This window comes from Sphaeramia orbicularis, chromosome 6 (assembly GCF_902148855.1).
Source record: "Sphaeramia orbicularis chromosome 6, fSphaOr1.1, whole genome shotgun sequence".
NCBI lineage: Eukaryota > Metazoa > Chordata > Actinopteri > Kurtiformes > Apogonidae > Sphaeramia > Sphaeramia orbicularis.
Genome location: NC_043962.1, coordinates 15521364 through 15539048, shown reverse-complemented (window position 1 = coordinate 15539048; position 17685 = coordinate 15521364). Strand labels below are relative to the sequence as shown.

The 17685-nt window shown below is 33.9% G+C and overlaps 1 protein-coding gene across 1 annotated transcript; it reads right to left on the bottom strand.

Moving 5' to 3' along the window:
- Positions 1-620: 620 nt before the first annotated feature.
- On the bottom strand, positions 621-10374 carry ribc2 (RIB43A domain with coiled-coils 2). Its single transcript, XM_030135975.1, has 7 exons — positions 10258-10374; positions 7175-7256; positions 3425-3745; positions 2249-2367; positions 1800-1985; positions 775-941; positions 621-690 (listed from the first exon to the last, which is right to left on the bottom strand). Exons 1-7 carry the CDS (start codon positions 10372-10374, stop codon positions 621-623), a joined length of 1062 nt encoding a protein of 353 aa, XP_029991835.1.
- Between the last annotated feature and the right edge of the window lie 7311 nt (positions 10375-17685).

Here is a 17685-nt window from a genome sequence, read left to right as displayed (position 1 = left end):
CCAAGCTGGACTGACTGTACATATCCTGACCAAGGAAAATCAAATTCTCACTTTGTGCAGTAATCTACACCTGGCTTTTCTGCCTCCGTCCATAATAATATACATTATATAGACTAAATGTCGTCTAAAATTAACGTTTATTTGCAACGTAGTATAGCAAACTATTACATGATCAAAAACAAATTAATTTTAGCAAAACAAAAAAAAAAAGTCCATTTTGAATGTTTGGGGTCACCAGAAATTTGTGATGTTAAAATGGGGTCACAAGCCAAAAAAGGTTGGGAACCACTGTGTTAAGGTGTTGTATGATTTCTTTTGCTTTGTGTGGTGTTTTGTAAGATTGTGATAAGTAGCGTTTAATTCTGTAGGAAATCAAAAGTTTTCATGCTGTGATGTTTACTTGACTTTTATACTGTACATGCAATTTCACTACTTTGTACTTTATGTACTAAGGCTGTGATGCTACATCTGCCTTAAAAATAGACAGTTTTCGTGTGCACTAATGTCAGCGTCGTCCACAATACAGTACAATTTTTAAACCAAATTTTAATATAAATACTGAAGACTGATAAGTTACTTGTATGGTTCAGTTTATTTATTTACTACCAGTATCATCATCATCATCGGCTGCTGGTGTTGAACTTGGAGAAGAAGCTTTCATCAATGCGACCCCTCGCAATGTCCGGTGTCCTTGAAAACAAAGAGTGAGAAGGATGTATTGTATGTTAAATTGAGTAAAGCAGAGTGTGTGTGTTTTCAGAATCTTTTACTTACAGTTGTTTATGTGTTTCTGCCAGTTTGAGGTTGGTGCTGTCCAGTTGCCTCTGCAGCTGCTTGTTTAGCTTCGCCTGCTGCCTCTCGATAAGCAGAGCCGTACGAGCCGAGTGTATGCGGACGCGATCGTACCTCTCCTCTTCGTTATTCTTATTCACAGCTGTCCTCTAAAGTTCCAACACAGGCAGACAACATGTGCCATCAACATGAATAAGGGCATCAACACTGGAAAAAAAACTAAATCTTACCTAGTGTATTTCTCCTCATTTCTAGTACAAATATCTCATCGCACTTAAAATAAGGCATAATCACCTAAAGAGGAACTTTTTAGTGAGATATAAGAGCTGATTTTTGACAATAGATCTGGAAAATTTTATTTCAAGAAATCTTACAAGATAATTTTCACTTGTTCAGATTTTTTTGCTTGAATAAAGTGGAAAAAATCTTGAATTAAGCAAAAAGAAAAAATCTGCCAATGGAACAAGAGAAAATTATCTTGGTAAGATTTCTTGAAATAAGATTTTCAAGATCTAAGGTTCAAGGTTCAAGGCTACTTTATTTATACCCATGGGTAGATTTGTTTTGCAAACGTAGTGATTGCTTTTGGCATTACAACAAAACATACATTGAACCTGTTAGGCAGGTACTTTATCGAGCATCCTGACAGGACAACAAGTGTTCAGTGTTCCACCATTCATCAGTATAGCAGCATGGATAAGTAAAAGAATTAAATAAATAAATAAGATCAAATAAATAAAAACAAGATGCAATAAAACACGATAAAAACCCAGAGAAGATAAAAACAGTCTGGGATAAAAACCAGGATAAGAACATAAAATCTAAAAATTGTCTATTGTCTAAAAATAAGTTCTTATATCTCACTTAAAAGCTACTCTTTAGGTGATCATGTCTTATTTTAAGTGTGATGAGATATTTTGACTAGAAATGAGGAAAAATGCACTTGGGAAGATTTAGATTTTTTCCATTGAAGTTAAAGATAAAGACTTGCACATTTCCAGTTTTACCTTTTTCTCCTCCATTTGACGTTTATGGAACTCTGCGATCTGTTGCGGGGTCTCAGGTGGGGGTCTCCTGTCGCTGCTGGGGCAAAGGCCGGGCGCTCCCATCATGCTCTGGGCGGGTTTGTCACCTGAATCTGTGTCACTTTCATCATTGCGATGCTCCGATTCTTGGCGATGTTTTTCTTGAATCTTTATCATTCCGCACCCAGAAAAAAATGTTATAGTTTATATTTTTTCAGTCCAAGTTAGATTTTTATCACCACAAATGTCCAATCAAATATTTCTCTTTCCTGAGTCGAAGAAACCATAAAGTTGTGCTTTGAAAGATAAAAATAATGCGAAGGATGAAATATCCTCCTGAGATCTACCAGTGCATTTTTGTTGTCTGTAAGGGACAAGAGTTTTACAGCTTGACTTAAAAAAAAAAAAAACTGAAATTGAAATGTTCTTACCATAGCCAGATTGTAGTCTTTAGTTGCTACCGCTGCTGCTTTTCTCCTCTCCATCTCAATGCTCTGAAGCTGTACAGCGTGGTTGTCCATGTCCAGTCTGTACTGGTTATACTGCTGCTCTGAAAACCAGTGAAGGAATCAGCTAAAATTTACTTAGGGGGTCAAATGAGTGGCCATTCTTGTCAAAAAAAAAAAAAAAAGTTGTAAGAAATGCATAGAACTGTGTTGAAATAATGCTAATCCATTTGTGCACAGACTACTGATATTATTTGACAGTGGAAGCTATATTTTCAGAAATATTGGATTTTGAATAGCACGTGTATGTGAAAACATTTGCTGGTGGACGGACGTGACATTACCCATGATGATCTGGTCAGTACCAGTACTTTATTAGGAATAAACTTATAGACTTACTATTGCTAATTCTCCTCTTATTCATAAATGTTAGTATTGTGGATCTAAAACAATAACAGCTGACACAAAAACACTAAATGTGGCAGTGGACGGATGTGACATGGTTGTTACAGATCCCATCATACTGATGCTCGGCAGCCATGTCAGCGTTTCCACAAATGATCCCTGTGCAAAAACTAGGATCAGAATTATTTATTGTATAGTTTATCATCATACTAAAGAGTAAATAACAATATAGACTTGTTATTTGTTTATAAAAATGCTTATTATTAAAAAAAACTGTTGATTTAAAAAGTGACGTGTGACATTCTTAATGTATGTATTGGCGTAACATAAGCAGGATGGATCAGCACCATACTCCATATTGCAGCCTGTAAAAATAAAACATGTGATATGTAGTATATAATCTTGTAAGAAAAATTGGGGAATCTAAAAGAATAGAATATTTGTTTTTCAGGTAAATTCAGTTCAAATATAACTTGGCCATTTGTGACATGAAAATACAGCATTAATTGTGATGAAATTGGACATTTTTGAGCTGAAAACATAGTTCATATGACCATCAGCATGTTGCAACAGAACTGAAATCCTGTAAATTTTGCATAACTTGCATTTACCAACACAAAGTTCCTTTGGGGATTCACTTCTATTGATTTCTTATGCACAAAGACAGAAATAAGACCTCTAAGCAAATTTTAGCCGGAATGGTGTTCCATGTGTGAACAGAGCCTGTGGATTCTGTCTCAGATCAGACAGACCTACCCTCCAGCCTCTGTCGCTGCCTCTCTGTCGCCTGCTCGTTCTGCTGTTGGATGAGCCACCCTCGTAGCTGCACCCTCTGTCTCTGCACCCGGTCCTTACAGTGCGGGTCTTCGCCCACCAGGCCAGGGGGCATCATCTGGGCGTCTGCTGGGCTTGTTTTCTTGCAGCGTTCTGGGTCGTTCAGGTCGTACTCCCGCCGACACCAGGGCTGCTGGTACTGCTGGCGGTAGCTGACCGTGTCCTTTTCCATCGAGCGTTTCTGCTTGTGTTGTCTGTTTTGGAGAAGGTAGGCAACTCTGCTGTGATGGAGCGCTTCTGCATCTGTGTGAAAATGAAAACTACTTGATTTCCATATTTTTCAGGTTCAAGCACTGTGATTCAAAAAAGACTTACAAAAAAAAAAAAAAAAAAGACAAGCTGAAAGTTGGTAAATACAACTAAATTGTCTTGTATTGAAATTAACTGGCTAGATGATTTTTCAAAATAAAACATAATGAACCAAAAAAGATACAAGTTATATCCACTCAAGCCACAAAATCACAATTATTTAACCCTTGTGGATCCCTCTAATTTACTACCCTCTAACTAACTAATTATTTGACTGTTTGCTTATTTTCATTGTTTTTTTTGTTTTTTTTTTATCAATTCAACAAATTCTGTGAAACCCTGTGAGGCGACCCTGTTGGGATATTGGGTTCTACAAATAGAACTGAATTGAAGTGAATAGCCAAAAATATATATGCACAAAAACAGCTAGAAAATCATCATATATTTTAATTTTATTATTTATTTTACAAATTGATTACAAAATTAATACAAGCAGTTATTAAAATCAATAACTGGTCAACAAAATACAAGTTTTAATGTATGAGGGCTGCTTCTGGGGTGTCCTATTATTATATTTTGTTGATCAATTGTTGATTTTAATAACTGCTTGTATTAATTTTGTAATAAATTTGTAAAAAAAAATAAAATAAAATAAATATATATATATATATAATTTATTAATATTAATATTTTTAATGATACACAGATGGAGTTATAAATATGCTTTTTTTTTTTTTTTTTTAAATGTTTTAGTTTTAATTAATGTCTGTTTTTTTAATGATAACATCAGTCTGCCCAGGGACTACAGGTGAAAATTAGCACTAGTACTAGAACCTGGCACACTACATCTCTCCTTTTTAAGGTCAATGTATATTGTGCATTGTACCTGTCTAAATAAAGAAAGAAAATGAAATGAAAAAATGAAAAAAAATTTTCTTTTGTTCTGTGTTTATCTCTCAAACCACTTAATATCAGAACAGTGAAATACTCTACATCATTCAGACAGTCCTCTTTCTCTGTAATTGGTACCAAATTTTGGAATATATTACTACCTTAAATCAAAACATTGACAGACCTCAAGGTTTTTAACACAGAGATGAAACAATGGCTGACACTGAAACAAGCCTGTGAACATTAACTTTCATTGGTAGTCTCCTGTATTTATTTGTCTAGTGTTAGTGCTGGATGTTTTTGTCTGTATTTCGTCATTTGTTTCGTTTTTGTTTTTTTTTTAATGTTTTTGTACTGCTTTAATTCTATTTTTTAATTTTGTTTTGACAGTAACAGCCAAACCAGGAAGAGGGGCTGCAAATTAGCCTTGGCTAGAAACTGTGACATCTGTCTTGTATTTATATGAAATAATGTCTATATTTGTTCCCGTTAAAAAATATATAAATAATTAAATAAAAAGTCTTAAATTAAGAAGTTGCCAAAAAAACAGAAAAGAAAAATGTAGTAAGAAAATGATCTTGTTTCACTGCTAGGCTACTATATAAAACTATTTTTTAGCTTGTGAGCTAATATCTTAAGACCTATTTATAAATATTTTCTATTGATAATATGGCTATTTCTGATGATGGAGATTAAAGTGAACAATAGAGGGAATTTTGGTTTCAATCCGATACCCAGTAAATACAGGGCAAGTATTGCAGATACTGATGCCAATACTTATTACTTGAAATGTCATGATCATTGAATAATTTTGTGATTTTGCCTTTAGTTAGTTGATTATGATTGTGATAAAACACAGGACAAAAAATTTAGGTAAATATGTTTTTTTTATTAACTAACTACAATTAAAAAACAATTTAACAGTAAAAAAAAAAAAAAAAAATAGTTCCCATTTTACCTTTTACAACACACAATTGTTTAAGAAAAACTAACTGGTGCAAAATAACAAAAAAGTAACAATGTGACAAAAATATTGCTCACATGAACTCTGTGAAGGAATTCGTTTAAGGCAGGGGTCTCAAACATGCGGTCCGGGGGCCAAATGTGGCCCGCCAAAGGTTCCAATCCGGTCCATGGGATGAATTTTCAAAGCGCAAAAATTCCACAGTCAAGGCTGTTGAACTCATTTTAGTTCCGGTTCCACACACAGACCAATATGATCTACAGTCAAATAATAATAACCTACAAAAAATAATGACTCCATATTTTCTTCTTGGTTTGATGTGAAAAAAATAAAATTGCATTATGCCTATAAGTAATGACAACTTCAAAGTGCAAAAAATAACATTAAATTATGAAAATATTTACATTTACAAACTATCCTGTAACAATAAAATGTGAATAACCTGAACAAATATGAACAACCTGAAATGTCTAAAGAAAATTAAGCATAATTTCAACTCTTTTCCGCCTGTTCCTCAGTGTTTAGTGTCTTTGTAGACCTGATCCATAATGCACATGTAGAAACAATAAGTTGAGGTACAATATTGTTAAAATAGCACTTATTTTTCTTGAAAAATTTCAGTTTTTTCAGGTTATTCACATCTTTTTTATTTGGATAGTTTATAAAAGTAAGTATTTTCACAGTTTAATGAGTTTTTTTCTGCACTAAAACAAAGACAAAAATTTGGATTCGTCATTATTTATAGGTTATTATGCTATTATTATACTGGTGTGGCCCACCGAAGATCAAATCAGGCTGAATGTGGCCCCTGAAAGAAAATGAGTTTGAGACCCCTCGTATAAGGCAACAAAAATATTGATCTCATCACACTAATATTGATCCAATACCGATACGCACCTTAGTATCAATTGTATCAATTTTTAGATCAATTCACGCAGCCCTAGTTGCGACACATTCCCACTACCCATAATTAGGGATGTCCGTTTTTGGCTTTTTTGCCAAAAACCGACATACCGATATTGTCCAACGCTTAATTTCCGATTCCAATATCTACCAACACTGCTGCTGATATTTGTGGGATATTAAACTAATTGTAGGTAACATCACATATCTCCTGTCATGGAATTAACACATCATGCCTAATTGTATTGTGATGCCCCATTGGATGCATTCTCAAATGCAACAAGGCTTTCAAAATGTAAACACTGTCTGTGCAAAGAATACATACTTCAACTTAAGTTGTGGAAAAAATGCCATATTTATCTATTTTCTCTCCCTCCCTCCATGAGTCTATTACAGTGTGGCAACTCTACTGTACAATTTTGAAAACTGCACATTTCTTTCAGCTACAAACAATGCTTCATGTGCGCATCGATAAATGCCGGCAAAATCAAGGCATTATTTTATCGGTTTTAATGATAGGCAGAAAAAACGATAACGATATTCACCGATATTACATTTTTATGCCAATATCGGGCCGATAATATCAGTGGGCCGATATTATCGGACATCCCTACCCATAATGCATTGTGAAGGTCTGCGTTAACATGAGCAGACACTGAACTCACCATGCGCCTTCTGCTCCTTTTTTTCTACCTCTTCTTGTTTCTTCTTTTCCTTCACCTGCATGTCAAGGGCTTCCTTATCAATCTGTAAAACAACCCAACATGGTGTCAGCACATGTTTAAGAGGGTTTCATCCACACAGGATCATTTTCTTTGTACTAATATTAACCCTTTCATGCATACTGGTCACTACAGTGGACAGTTATTCTACATCTGTTCTCTTGTTTATTCATGGGTTTTGTTGTTTTAGTTCTATATCAGCCAACACAGTGGACACTTATGTATCATCTCATACACTGACATTCATACAATTACAGTAACTTTGCTGTTCTTGATAAGGCAAATTTATTCGTATAGTACAATTCATACGCATGCTTTACAAAAATGGAAAAAAGACAGGTTAAAAACACACAATTACAATTAAAATAAAATCAATAAACATAAATAATAATCAATTAAAATAAAAGGGAAGAGTGCAGATAGGACACTTACAGTTGTGATATAAATCTGACCTGCAGTAACATGCTGAGTGTATATCAATTGCAAGTTGTTATTAGACTTTAACTAAACGTTTTCTTAAACAAAAAGTTTTGTTGTTTTTTTTTTGCATATTATTTCCATGAAGTGAGTAATAACTAGTATTAGAGTGTCATCAAATGTGAGCAAACATTAGATTAACTGCATTAAAAACACTTTTTATTTCATAGTTTTCACACAGTTTATCACTTTCTGTTGTTGCATTTTAACCCTTTCACGCATAGTGGTCACTACAGTGGATATCTATTCTACAGCTGTTCTCTTATATATTCATGGATTTTGTCGTTTTAGTTTTACATCAGCCAACACAATACACTGATGACATTACTGTAACTTTACTGTTCTTGATGAACCTGATCTTATTTGTTTGAGTATAAATCAATTCCTTGCCATTGTTATTAAACTGTAATTAACTTTTTTTTTTTTTTTTTTTGGCATGAAGTGAGTAATAACTAGTATTAGAGTACACTACAAACAAAAAGTTAAGAATATTTCTTTTTTTGGTCTTTTTTTTTTTTTTTTGTCATTTTTGCCATTTGTAAATATAACTATGTCTGGTAATTTTAAAAAATGTGTTTCAATTCAATTCACACACAAAAAAGTAAAAAGCATTGTGCAAAAAACTGAAAAAATAGCCCCAAAATTTTAAAATATCCATAACTTTTTGTTTGTAGTATATGTTAAAATGTGAGAAAACATCAAATTAGCAGCATTTAAGGTTTTTATTGCATAGTTTACACACAGTATATCAGTAGATATATGTTTCTTTGCTTCAAAAATTAAACACATGGTGTCCAGCTGAGTAACTCCATGAAAAATAGCTTTGTAAAAAAAATTAAAAAAAATTAAATTAAAACAATCGCATTGTTTTTTTTAATGCCCAAAGAGGAATAAAGAAAAAAATCTTGATTAATGTTCTCATAATTCATACATGAAAGAGTTAAATGCATGTTTCTTTGCTTCAAAAATTACATGTATGATGTCCAGATGAGCGGACATTTTTGTAACTCCATAAAAAATAGGTTCATTAAAAAATTTCAGTCACACTGATTTTTTTTTTTTTTTTTTTTTTTGCATATTATCTCCATGAATTGAGTAATAACTAGCATTAGAGTACACTACAAACAAAAAGTTAAGGATATTTCTTTTTTTGGTCTTTTTTTTTTTTTTTTTTTTGTCATTTTTGCCATTTGATAATAAAACTATGTCTGGTAATAAAAAAAAAAAAAAAGTTTTTCAATTCAATTCACACAAAAAAAGTAAAAAGCATTGTGCAAAAAACTGGAAAAATAGCCCCAAAATTTTAAAATATCCATAACTTTTTGTTTGTAGTGTATGTTAAAATGTGAGAAAACATCAAATTAGCAGCATTTAATGTTTTTATTTCATAGTTTACACACAGTATATCAGTAAATACATGTTTCTTTGCTCCAAAGCTTGGTAAAAATAAATAAATAAAATAAAATAAAACAAAATAAAAATAATCGCATTTTTTTTTAATGCCCAAAGAGGAATAAAGAAAAAAAATCTTGATTAATGTTCTCATAATTCATACATGAAAAGGTTAAATACATGTTTCTTTGCTTCAAAAATTAAATGAATGGTGTCCAGATTAACGGACATTTTTGTAACTCCATAAAAAATAGGTTCATTAAAAAATGTCAATCACACTGTTTTTTTTTTTTGTTTTTTTTTTGCATATTAGCTCCATGAAGTGAGTAATAACTAGTATTAGAGTACACTACAAACAAAAAGTTAAGGATATTTCTTTTTTTGGTCTTTTTTTTTTGTCATTTTTGCCATTTGTAAATAAAACTATGTCTGGTAATTAAAAAAAAAAAAAAAAAAAAAAAAAAAAAAGTGTTAATTCAATTCACACACACACACACACAAAAAAGTAAAAAGCATTGTGCAAAAAACTGAAAAAATAGCCCCAAAATTTTAAAATATCCATAACTTTTTGTTTGTAGTGTATGTTAAAATGTGAGAAAACATCAAATTAGCAGCATTTAATGTTTTTATTTCATAGTTTACACACAGTATATAAGTAAATACATGTTTCTTTGCTTCAAAAATTAAACTCATGGTGTCCAGCTGAGTAACTCCATGAAAAATAGCTTTGTAAAAAAAAAAAAAAAAAAAAAAAAAAAAAATATATATATATAATAATAATAATAATAATAATAATAATAATAATAGTATTGTTTTTTAATGCCCAAAGAGGAAAAAAGAAAAAAAAATCTTGATTAATGTTCTCATAATTCATACATGAAAGAGTTAAATACATGTTTCTTTGCTTCAAAAATTAAATGAATGCTGTCCAGATGAGCGGACATTTTTGTAACTCCATAAAAAATAGGTTCATTTAAAAATTTCAATCACATTGTTTTTGTTTTTTTTGTTTTTTTTAATTTATTATTTATTTATTTATTTATTTATTTATTTATTTATTTATTTATTTTCATGCCTAAAGAGGAATAAAAACACTCAGGAAAAAAAATCTTGACTAAGGTTTACATAATTCATGCATGAAAGGCTTCAACTCTCACCCCAATAGTCCTGTGTTTGTCGTTAAATATCCGCTCCTGTCTCTCCGCCTCTCGGTTCCGGCTTCTCTGTTGTTTGGCAGCAGCTGCCCGGTCCAACAATAATTCACTCTTAAACATTTTCACTTGCTTTAAATGTACTTTTCTAAGTATATTAAAAAGGGCTAAAAGTAAAAGGAGCTCTACTTTCCGACCCACAGGGCACGGTTTATTTACACAGCGGTTGCTAAGAAACCACAGTTTCCGGCAGCCTTCGTATATTCGGATTGGCTGCAGCAAATTGGGTCACAAAAGACACTTGAGTAAAACGAATAAAAGCAGCGATACTTAATTTTAATTTATCCAAAACAAATCGATAAGTTAATTAAAATGATCACATTTGAGATGACATTTGCTTTATGTTTTTTTTTTTTTTCTCGTTGTATTTATTTGTATGAGCAACTGTAACATTAACAACATTTTAATAAGAATATTTTTAAGGAATAAAAAACAATGTGTTAGTGAAATTTGGTTAGATCAGGTAATGTGGGAGTCCTTCAGGTGGATCACTGAGATAACTCGCTAAAATCCCCAAGAAGGCTGTAAGTGTTCTTTTTTTCCCCCTTTATTTTTCTTTTGCAGATGAACAAAGAAATAACATTACCCCAGTGTTGGCAGAAAAATATAAATCCACACATACAGAAAATACATACTTAAAAGTAATTACTATAAAGCTGAAGATTTTCTAGATAAATAGAAATAGCAAATAAAATAAATAAAACTAAATAAATGAAATAAAAGAAAATGACAAAACAATTATAAAATCATAAAATCAGACCACATTATTATTATAACCTTTATTTAAATAGGGGGAAAAAAACTAATTGAGATTTAAATATCTTTTTTAAGAGTGTCCTGGCCAAGACAGCAGCAGCAGAAGTTACACAAAAGGGAAATCCCAACCATACATCCACACTAATATAGATAGATAACAGCAGTAAAAACACACTGCCCATTCCAACAGACAACCAACAATGGAGACACAAGGTAAGTGATAAAAAAAACAATAAAAGATATAGGAAATATATATGTGCAGTAAAAGCAAGGTCAAATAATATGCTACCTTTAGATCAAACTTGTTTTGACATTTTCTGCCACGTTGTCGATCTAAAAGTGGTTAAATGCCTCCCTCTGTTGGCATAAATACAACAGATGAGATCCATCAAAACGGAGCTGAGGTCAATTTGCACCCAGCTCACTAAAACAGTGGCATAAGGGGTTATTCTCAATGAATGTTATTAGGCCCTTCAGCAATAAATGAACAAATGATTATGTGCACCTGATAAAAAGATCAAGAACTACAACTCATAATTCACCTATAGATGTGGATTATTTACAGAGAGGAAGTTTCAGACCTAACAAATATTGCATAAATCTGTTGTTTTCAAGTGAAAGAGGTACATTTCTCAATGACAATGTGCTGTAAAATCCAGTTACTAGCCGTCATAACCCGGCTCTAGGCCATGACAAAAAGATGGGAGAAATACACAGTGCTAACTTGATGCAAAAATATTTATTAAAGCATAACGCAAGATAACCAAAATATACAATACATATGAGGTGTGTAAGTCAGTGACATCAGTGGTGTGCATGTGGATGTGTGGGTAGTATGAGTGTAAGGTTGTGTGGCTGAAAAAAACAAAAGGTAAATCAAACAAAAGGTGCTGGTAGGGAGGAGAGAGAGGAGAACGCGCACCACGTGGCGCCATCTGGCACTTTTATGGTCCTTAGGAACACCGGGCCCAGGTGCTCCAATCACTGTGATGTCTCAGCTGATCACCTCAGGAGAGAACACAGAATGACGTCACAGCCAAGCACATAGACACCTAAGCAGGGGCCGTCACACTGGCCACGTACCAACTTCTGAGTTTTTTCCACTGTGACAAACAGCCGTTTGTCACTTAAGTATGAATACAGGCACCTTTTTTCACTTAAGCACTTCAACTTGCACATGTAGTTTACAGCACAGCACTTTCAACAAACATATTTGCACAAACAAAATAATTGCACGTGATTGGTTTTAAAAGTAGTTTACTGATTTTTGTCTTTCCTTTTCAGTTTTTACATCCAGTGGTATTTGTATTTTAATTGATGATTGCTTGGCCCTGGAGAAAAGGAGACAAATTAGGTCACAAACAGAAGCAGTGCGATGTAAATGCTAGTGATGGGTCCGGCAACACCGATGCGTCGGCACAGGCGTCGAGCTCATGGAGCAAACCCCGTGTCGGTGCGCGTATCGCTTTAAGAAAGTCACGTGACCGATACAGTTGCTGTGTCGCTGTGTCACTGTGTCGCCAAACTGTGTTTAAAGGGAAGCGCATCTGTCACCGGGATGTATCCCAAACGACTGCCAACATTTGTAGTAGCGCTTTTTTCCCCCCCTCTATCTTGTCACTATGGAGCCCAGCAGGAAAAGAAAGGTTTCGGCCAGGTGGGATCACTTTGATCATATTTCGCCAACGAAGGTATTTTTTTCTATTTACTTGTTTCATCCTGATCCTCAGTTTCCACTGGATCTGTCAGAGTTAAAATCCATTTCAAAGTTAACATTAATTCAGTGAATTAAAGTAAGTTTTATTCATTCATTTAATTTTACTGCAGGTTAAATGTCCCATCTGTCAAACAGAACTGTCATACACAAACAAAAGCACATCTTCAATGCTCAGGCACTACAGAGCACTTCATGAAAATGAGGACACAAACCGGCCTGCACCAGGAATGAACACAGGTAGGCCTATACAGGCATTTTACAACTTCTCTGCGGTCGCTGTATTGGTAATTTATGCACAGCACACACTCTTAATTTATTTGTAAAAAAGTCATGTGATCAAATACCAACACTTACAGCAATAAGAAACAAATCCAGGCAAATTGTTTCCTACTTTAGATCAAGCACTACAGCAAAAGAGAAGCTTGCTCAAGTGCAGCAACAGATGGGACGGCCAACCCTAAAACTCATCAATGAGGTACCAACACGCTGGAACAACACATATCAGATGCTATCAAGGCTACATGATGAGAAGGAACCAGTGTGGGTACCTCTTGCCTCGCTCAGCACTAACATTACTCCACTGACGGCAGACGAGTGCACAGTCAGAGCAGAGACACTGCTTGTGCTTGCTCCTTTCTATCAGGCCACAGTGGAGTTGTCAGAAGAGAAGAGAGTTTCTGGGTCCAAGGTCATCCCGATGATGAAAATGCTTTATCATGCAGTTGAGCATAATGCTTCAAATTTGCACACACCTGACGCAATACAACTACATGAACACCTTAGGCGTGGTGTCACTGACACTGCTTCCAATCTGGAGTCACTGACTGTGTTGACACTATCAACACTTCTTGACCCAAGATTTAAATCACTCGGTTTCCGAAGTTCCAACAAATGTAGCGAAGCAATAAGTAGACTGAGAGCTGAATGTGCTGCTTTAATGGGCCACACATCAGCCCAGCCACAGCCTGGACCTTCCTCGGCAACAGCTTCAGGCATGTTATTCAGCCTTATCTGTTTATTTGTGCATTTAATTGTTTGCAAATCATGTACTAAAATACCCATCTGTTGTTTCTTAGACAACCTGTGGCAATATCTGGACAATGAAGTCGGCAGGCAAACCACCAACACTAGAGCAGATACAATAATTGAGGTCCAGAGATACATGTCAGAAGGCAACATCCCCCGTTCCAGTGATCCACTGAAATACTGGGACAGTCAAAGAAGAAATTACCCTCACCTGTTTCAGCTCTCTTTACAGTTTCTTTGCACACCAGCCTCCTCGGTGCCATGTGAACGATTATTTTCTAAAGCCGGAGAAATTGCATCAAAAAAGCGAAATCGGCTGAAGGCCAAAACTTTGGAAAGGCTTATTTTTTTGAATAAAAATTTGTAAAAAAAAAAAAAAAAAAAAAAAAAAAAATCCCAGTCCACAAGCATCCTCATTCACAACACGTTCACTTAGATTTTCATGTTATGATACATGTTCACATTATTTATTAACTGTATCTAAAAATATCAAAGATATTTTAAATTTAAATGAAGATATGAAATAATACAATATAAAATACAATGACTTAAATTATATTATTGTATATACTAGGTCATTAAATCAGTGTCAGTTGAGTCTGTACACTAGGTTGCCTGTAGGGATTTTTAAGGTCCAGCAGGTGTCAGTATTCAGTGACACAGTATCAACACAGTATCAACACAGTGTGTCATTGTGTCGACACGCTTCATGAGGCCTCATCGACCCATCACTAGTAAATGCGCAACATTTAAGTTTAGTTTTGTTTAGTGTCTGTGTGAGTGGATTTTAAAGTGTTTAGTGAATGCTGTTTTAGAGTATTCGTTCTTACCCTGTCCTTCTGTCCAGGTCCATCAACAAAGTGCGTCCCTGCAGGAACAACACCCTTAAGAAGGTTTTGGCCTGGACCAAGGCAGGAAAATGTGGGGGGGAACCAGGAGGTGTATTTTATTGGTTTATGGGTTTTTATTTAACTTGGGTGTTTGGATTTAGAATTTTTAGATATATAGCTTGGGTTTTAGATAGGTTATGGTTGTGGGTTTTAGTTATGGAGGTTTTAGATTAGTTTTAATAATTTATGTAGATTTGTAATGCCCCTGTGGAGCTGTAGTGGTTTTATCCAATTAGTAGAACCGTATAAAAGGCGCCCATTTTCATCACTTGAGGTTCGGCTGCTGGAGAAGACACTGCTGCTGCAATCTCCATTTGCACTTTTTTTTTTGGCGTTTGCACTTTGTCTGGAAAAAGGATTATTGAAAATATATTTTTTTTAAAATTGTGGCCCACGCCATCTCCTGCCTCTGCCTCACCTCCTTCCTAGTTTCACTGACCTCCAACCGCTAAACGGCCAGCCTACGTCACATCCACTTACATTATTTTAAGATGATACAGTGAGTTCATGTCAGTAACAACATTTCACAGCTTTAATTTGCTCGAGTTAACACAGACCAGGATGTGTGCTTTTTGTATGCTTGGAATACATGTGCTGTCTCTGTATGATTGCACTAACATTTCACTGTTCTCTTTTATCATTTTATTTTTATTGATTTATCTTGTCTCTTAGCGGTCTTAACTCTCTTTTTAATTAATGTGCTGTAATATATTATTTTTTTAGGGTGCCTATTGTCACCAGGCTGGGGACTACAGCAGGATACTAACCATGTTAACTAAAGATGGCCCTTTTTACTGTTATTGATATAGTTAATTAATTGGAATTGTCCACAATACAATTAACTACTAAACTAAAAAACTAAACTTTGATGGTTAGTAAAATGGGACAAACTAAATTACATAAGACTTTGGATGTTTACATATCTGTTATGAAATATTTTATTGAACTATTACCAAAGTATACTTTCCAGAAAAGTAAATAGGATGGGTAAAACGCACATCCTGGTCTGTGTTAACGTGAGCAAATTAAAGTTGTGAAATGTTGTTACTGACATGAACTCACTGCATCATCTTAAAATAATAGAAGTGGAAAAACTCAGAGAAGTTGGTACGTGGCTAGTAACTGGATTTTACAGCACTTTGTCATTTAGAAATGTACCTCTTTCACTTGAAAACATCAGATTTATGCAATAATTATGTTACGTCTGAAACTTCCTCTCTGTAAATGATCCACATCTATAGGTGAATTATGAGTTGTAGTTCTTGAGCTTTTTATAAGGTGCACACAATCATTCCTTCATTTATTGCTAAAGGGCCAGGTAGCATATTATTTTTACCTTACTTTTACTGTACATATTATATATTTCCTATATCTTTTATTCTTTTTTATCACTTCTTACCTTGTGTCTCCATTGTTGGTTGTCTGTTGGGATGGGCAGTGTGTTTTTACTGCTGTTATAATCTATCTATCTCTCTCTCTCTCTCTCTATCTATCTAGACACAATAATGATACTCTACTGTTTCGACAATGAGACAAAAACCAGGTTTCATTAAATCATTTTTATTCCTCAACAAATATGAAGCAATGTGAAATATTTGACACCATTCACGCCTCTTCATCCCACACATGCAAAGTCAAGTTTCTCCCCATGACATTACACTGAACTAAAAATACCTGGTCAAACACGTTGACTCCCATTAAATAATTACAAGAGTTTTAGTTATTCTTATCTTGACAATTGTATCTTCATAAGAGTTTAAACAATAGCATGGATGAAAACATAAGGATACTTTACACTCAAATATTAAATTAAAAACAGTATGTCAAGTTCAAAATAAATAAAGCATTGTCTTTAAATTCCCTTAAACCTTGTGCACCCAATTCACCGGTTTAACCCAATAATTGTTTAAATTCTCAATAGATAACACATAAGCCTTTGTAGATACTTCAGAGAATTTTTTGTAAACATAAACTAAAAATTTTCAAGTACACTTTGTTAAAAAAACAAAACAAAAAACAATTGTCAATATTTAAGCTTCATATTTCATGCTAATGTGACTGATCCTCACCGCACCTCAAGGATTCAAGATTTGCTTATGTCTTAAAATCACACTTAGATCTTGAATTGTCACGAACACTTGTACATGCAGGAAGCTTATTGACAGATGACTCATGAAGTAAACACTGTTTTCATCACGTTTTCATCTGATATACCTTTCCATAATTATCCACCCTCAGTTTTAATTGAACACCTTCATCTTGTTTTCTCTGGCGTGAGAATGTTTATGCTGATGACTGTCATGCACAAAGGTAAATGTGAAGCAGATGAAAAGAGCAAATGAGGTTACAGTTTCAACAAAACACATTGATAAAGTCTAGATACTTAAAAAATGTGTTTTGAGTTTAAAGTGTTTGTACAAAAGTCTTATGAAAGGTTGTTTATACTAGTTATACTCATTGGTTTATGACCTTTCTGGCAGGCCTCATTTAACTAAGTGTTAACATTGAAACACGTTGACATTTAAAAAAAAAAAAAAAACAGCAGACAAAGCAGCTCATTGAAAAAACAAGTGGTGTCAGGCACAACAAACCCCGCCCTTTGCACATATTTCACTCATTATGAGTAAATTGGAAAATTTTAAAAATTCATTAAAAATTTAAACGTTGACCTACTTTTCCCAAAATGTAATGAGATCTATTCTGGATCACTGGCAGTCTATAAAGTCCATTTGGTCTGAATTCACCCAACAGTTTTGCTGCTACAGACATTTGAAATTTTGCCCATTATAAGTAAATAGGGAATTTTTTTTATTTTTAATTCATAAAAAATTGAAACTTTGACCTACTTTTCCCAAAATATAATGACATATGTTCTGGTTCACTGGCAAACTATAAACCAAATTTGGTATGAATTCACCCAATAGTTTTGCTGCTGTAGATATTTGAAATTTCGCCCATTATAAGTGAATGGGGAAAAAAAAGATT